At 35.3% G+C, this 5,971-nt stretch overlaps 1 protein-coding gene across 1 annotated transcript; it reads left to right on the top strand.

The window, feature by feature from the left end:
- LOC110033680 (protein DETOXIFICATION 14-like) lies at positions 1 to 4,648 on the top strand. The gene is made up of 7 exons (XM_020737734.1): positions 1 to 253; positions 2,127 to 2,671; positions 3,288 to 3,374; positions 3,452 to 3,508; positions 3,581 to 3,819; positions 4,122 to 4,327; positions 4,435 to 4,648. The coding sequence occupies exons 1-7, from the start codon at positions 17 to 19 to the stop codon at positions 4,495 to 4,497; spliced, it is 1,434 nt and encodes a 477-aa protein (XP_020593393.1). The 5' UTR covers positions 1 to 16; the 3' UTR covers positions 4,498 to 4,648.
- Positions 4,649 to 5,971: the final 1,323 nt, after the last annotated feature.

Below are 5,971 nucleotides of genomic sequence, written 5' to 3'. Positions count from 1 at the left end.
GAAAGAGTCGACGGAAATGGAGGAGGGGCTTCTGGAGAGGGAGGAGGAGGGGACAGTGAAGGAATGTTACGGGGATTTTGCCTCCGAGGCGCGGAGGCTAGGTTATCTCGCCGGGCCGATGGTGGGGGTGACGCTATCTCAATACTCGGTTCAGGTAACCTCCTCGATGATGGTCGGGCATCTCGGTGAGCTCGCCCTATCCAGTTCGGCCATTGCGACATCCCTCGCCGGCGTCACAGGATTCAGCCTTCTCGTAAGTCCTTTTTATTTGATAATCTTTTTTCCGTTTGATTATTCTGAACCGAGCTATGAATCCAACTTCCTGAAGAAGTCTGTTCTGATTTCAGTCTTTTTTAGATTTTGACTGGGTTTCTTTCTTTTCGTGTTGTTTGAAAGGGCTTGAAATCGCTGTTTGTGAAGGGAGGGAATATGTAATAAACGGGGTTAATCGGGTTTGATTAGGAACTAGGAAAGTCGAGCTCATCTAATATAATGAACAGAAACATGCTATTGTCTATCATTTCTTTTCTCATAAAATAATCTACATATATATATATATATATATATTATATATATATATATGGGCTGCTCTCTAGTTCGGTGGCTAAACTTGTTGACCTTCAGCTTGGTAAGACAGGTTCGGTCGGCTATGTTGAGCGAGTTTGATTAGTTTCGAATCGACAAGAGTGATACAATCTGCTAGACTTTGTCGATCGGTTGATCTAGTCTTGCTGTCGAACCTTGATCCTTTGATGAGGACCTCCTGTCAGTTGAGTAAAACTTGGCGGAGGATGAATCACCTGATGAGGAGCCTCAAAGAAGTCCGTGGGACAACTAGTGATATTGAGGAATTGGGTCCTTCCTCGAATCAGATCTACCTGTCTTCAGTCGGTTTCTTATAGTGGTTAGTTCAGATTCTTTTCTATCTTGTTTTAGTCAGATTGACTTGAATTTGGATCGATCAGCCGCGTCCTTTGTCCTTTTTCCGGCTCAATCAATCTTCGAATTTGGCTCGAACGGCTACATCTAATCAAATAAATGGGTCTCCTAGTTTTCTGTTAGCGGGCCTTCCTTTGTTGTACTTTTTTTTTTCTTGACCATTAGATCTTATAAGGATTAACGCTGACATACTTTCAATGTATTAAGTTAATTGTTTTGCATGATATGGAAAATTCATAATGCTGCTATAAAAATAAATTAAACAAAATTATATTGTGAGAGGAGTATATTATTTCTGTGCACAATCAAAAGTTTTGTTGTATAGAAATTTTGATGGTGCTGAATAATGAACCTTTTCTTCTACTTTTTTCCATCCAAATTAATCACTTTTCTTATAAAAAGAACTTTTCATATTGTAAATACCTTGAAACATCATATGTTTTCAATTTACTTTGATTTTTAAGAAATTATGATGTAGTTTTTACTGTGTTTTTTTTTTTAAAATTATTTATTTCTTTTTTCTTTTTCTTGGCTTTTCCTTCGACTAATACCAGAATAAAACAAATTATTTATTGTGATTTTGGCAGCAACGTTAGAATTTGGATATTGAAATTTGTTTTTTGGATTTATGCATATTTCTTTGGAATCTTCTGCTTATAACTGTAGAATCATTCATCTCAAAGCTGGCACTGAATTGTATATTGAAGTAATAGAATAGTGGCTGGCATTTATTTGTTCAACACTTCATGATCTCCTAGAGGGAAACATGAATTTTTACATGAAGGTCCAAAATGTGGAAAATTTTAAAATTAAACCATTTACATAGATACCACTCAATTCCTATGTTTTCAGAAATCTAAAACCTAGACTTTGCTCTTACATTTGTAACACCCAAAATTTTCATATCAAATAGAAAATACCACTATATTAACTTTTACAAAAGTCACTTTTAATGCAGAGGTAAGCTGCTATATTGGTAAGAATAAAAGTTTAGGTGCTGTGTAGAAATGTAAATACATAGGACTTGAGTGGTATGTATGTAAATCCTCTTATTTATTTTCACGCATCTGTCCAAATTAAGTAAAAATATATATATATATTAATTTTTCTTAGCACAAGCTGCTTCTCTCCGTGCCAGCTTAATACATTCTGACTGTGGTCAATCTATTCTTCTACCAAATTTGCAGGTGGGACTGGCTAGTGGCTTGGATACTCTTTGCGGCCAAGCTTATGGAGCAAGACAATACAGAAAGCTTGGAATCCAAACTTACAGAGCCATCATCTCCCTTATAATAGTCAGCCTCACTATTTCTCTCCTTTGGGTCTCCATGGGCAAGCTTCTCTCGCTCATAGGCCAAGACCCCCTCATATCCCAAGAGGCTGGCAAATATATTGTATGGATGATCCCTGGCTTATTTGCCAACAGCATTGCTCAGCCGCTCTTGAAATTTCTTCAATCTCAAAGCCTAATTCTTCCAATGCTTCTGAGCTCACTGGCAACTCTTTGCATCCACATTCCTTTATGTTGGACCATGGTGTTCAAAACCGGATTGGGCAAAATTGGGGCGGCGCTTTCCATAAGCATTTCTTACTGGATTAACGTATTGATTCTAGTGATGTCCATAAAGTACTCGGAGTCCTGCAAGAAAACTCGTGTGCCCCTCTCAATGGAGGCGTTCAAGGGCATTGATGAGTTCTTGAAACTGGCAATTCCCTCCGCAGTAATGATTTGGTAATTTCAATTGGTATATGGTTTTATCGTTCTTAATTAATTTCATTTAGGGGTGGTTTTTAAGTGAACAGTTTTAACAAATTTAGTAAATCCTGTAAATCCGGATTTATTAAATCCTGCCAACAACATGATTTAGTAAATCCGGGAATTAAGTTAAAACTGAGAAGGAATTGAGAAGCAATTGGCTTTACTAAATCATGAATTTAAAATTTTCATTTTTTTTCAGTCTGACAACTTAAATCATACCTAAATCATCTGACACCATACATCCCCTTGCAAGGTCATTTATGAATGGTTCTTTAATTTTTTTTTATATAATAATGTTATTAATTGCTTCATTACAGCCCTGAATGATGTTTACATACATACCACCCAATTTCTATCTATTTACATATCCAATACCTAAACTTTAACTTTTATATTTATATCGTGTCACATAAAAAATACTGCCATTCTAACTCTTAAAAGATAAAAATGCATCTTTTTATGCAAAGTTAAGGTGCCATGAATGTAAAAATTGAAATTTAGGCGTTAGATATGTAAATTCATAGGAATGGAGTGGTATCTCTGTCAATCTTCCTCTCTTATTATGTGGTTACTAACTATTTGATTACAGCCTTGAATGGTGGTCATTCGAGCTGCTCGTCTTACTATCCGGTCTCCTACCAAATCCCAGACTTGAAACATCAGTCCTTTCTATTTGGTACGACACAATTCATTCACATAAACTGATTCAGCATCAAAGGTTTTGGCTCAACACATATTGTCTTGCTTCTGCAGCCTTACAAGCATTGCAACGCTCTACACCATACCAAATGGCCTTGGTGCTGCTGCAAGGTATGATCATCCAACAACATAACATTCTATCAAATTTTCACCATACAAATCTGATGAACTTTATGCACGCAGTACGCGAGTATCGAATGAACTGGGAGCTGGGAATCCACATGGAGCAAATTTGGCTTTTCGTGTGGCGATGTCGATCACAATCGTGCAGGCACTTGTGGTGAGTGTAACGATGTTCGGCCTCCGTGGAATCATCGGATATGCTTACAGCGGGGAGCATGAGGTTGTGGATTATGTTAGGGAGATATTTTCTCTTGTTTCCATCTCAGTTATCATGGATAGCTTCCAAGGAGTGTTGTCTGGTAATCTTCTTATGTTTCGCTCAAAGTGTAGGCGTTGCTACTGATAAACTTTTAGGGAATTTACATACATACCGCAAAATTCTTATATATTTTCATATCTAATACCTAAATTTTAATATTTAAACTTTTAACGCAGTAGTGTGATAAACCTGTGCATGAAAAGTGCATTTTCCTGATTTGAGTGGTAAGTAAATATGAATGTTTAGGTGTTAGATGTGTAAATACATAAGAATTTTATGGTATGTGCATAAATGCCACTAATTTTTTTTTGTTTGAATTTGTATGTGAACACTAAACTCTAGGAATTGCTCGCGGATGTGGATGGCAACATATTGGAGCATATGTTAACCTTGGAGCATACTATCTCGTCGGAATCCCAACCGCGGTCGTGTTGGGTTTTCTCCTCCACATTGGAGGCAAGGGTCTATGGATTGGTATACTATCAGGAGCTATTGTTCAAACCTTTCTTCTTGGAGTAATAACAATTTTTACTGATTGGCAACAACAGGTATGTTAAGTTCTCATTTATATCATGGATAATTATGTTATTTTTAATGAGTTGATAATTTTTTAAAAATTTAGAATTTTATGTTATTGTTGGGGCTAATTTTGCAGGCAGTGTTGGCAAGGAAGAGAGTATTTGATGAGAGATCTTCACTGGAGAGTGATTTGAAATGAGTTCAGTTCTCAATTATTTGTTTGATTCATCATCCATTTCACTCATTTTTCAGCGTAGAAAATGTGTGGCTGAGACTTGAAATAATCATTTATCTATGCAGTTTAACAGTTGTGATGTTTGTTTTATATTGAGTTGAATCAAACAAAAGTAAAATGGTTCATTTACATGCATACCACACCTAAAATTTATTTTTTACATTTATACCAACTGAAATTTCCATATAACATTATAAATACCCCTATTTTAACTTTAAAAAAGGGAAATACAACTTTTCATATATAGGTAAGCTGGCATATTTGTAAAAGTTGAAGTTAAGGTGTTTGATATGTAAATACATAAGAATTCAGTGGTATGTATGTAAATCTTCCTATTTCACTTTTTAGAAGTAACTATTAGTATTTTTTATTTGATGTTAAAAGATTTCGGCCCCATGCATGTAAATATAAATGTTCAGGTGTTAGATTTGTAAATACATAAGATGTGCTAAATGCACATATAAAAGAATAATTTTGAATTTTAAAACATATGAATATAATATTTTTTTCTATGCTCCATTAATAAAAAAGATAAAATATTAAATTATTTTCTTATTCACATCCAAAGTTTGAATTTATTTTAATTGTTTAGCACTATTTTTTATCAATTATTTAAAATTTAAGAGTGATATCAATCTATGGAAAAGCAAAGTGTTGAGATTCCTTAAAAAGGAGTGAATATTAGAGCTACAACCCTTCATTGCAAATACTGCTGGGGGTGGTAAGGGTAGGAGGTGGTGATGGTTGTTTTTTAATTTTCTCACACCCCAAATATGAATTAATAAATAATCTACATAAATCATATAAAAGCTGAAAACATTGAGAGCAATTATTTTACTGTTTAAAATGAAGGTATACTATTACCACCCTTTTCACCTAAATAATACTAATTGCAAAACAGGTCCTTTGCCCTTTACCCCCTTTTTAATAGATACTTGAGCCCATTGAAGGTGACAAAGTAGAAATGACTTTTGTTTAATAATGTGTATTATAAATATTGAACACATATTTGTCCGTAAATCATATCCAAGGAATGAGCATAAAAAGAAGATTGAGAGAGAGAGAGAGAGAGAGAGAGAGAGAGAGAGAGAGAGAGAGAGAGAGAGAGAGAGAGAGAGAGAGAGAGAGAGAGAGAGAGAGAGAGAGAGAGAGAGAGAGAGAGAGAGAGAGAGAGAGAGAGAGCTTGAAAGAGTTATTTCTGCACCCCCTTCCCCGATTTCAACAACAAACCTTATATTAAATTTTTTTATTTATTTATAGGGGCTATAATTATTATAAAATGACATTTATACCTCTGATTCCTTTGGTCGGCAGACATTGATCAATTAGTTTTAGGCTGATTTACTCCCAGTTAATTGGTCTATGGTAAGTTATCTTCCTATCAGTTGCCTCCGATTGACTAGAGTTTGAGTCGGTTGGCCTCTAATCGGTTGACCTT

This window comes from Phalaenopsis equestris, unplaced genomic scaffold, assembly GCF_001263595.1.
Source record: "Phalaenopsis equestris unplaced genomic scaffold, ASM126359v1 Scaffold001253, whole genome shotgun sequence".
Taxonomy (NCBI): Eukaryota; Viridiplantae; Streptophyta; class Magnoliopsida; order Asparagales; family Orchidaceae; genus Phalaenopsis; species Phalaenopsis equestris.
The sequence above is the reverse complement of the archived record's forward strand: the minus strand, read 5'-3'. Positions and strand labels throughout refer to the sequence as shown.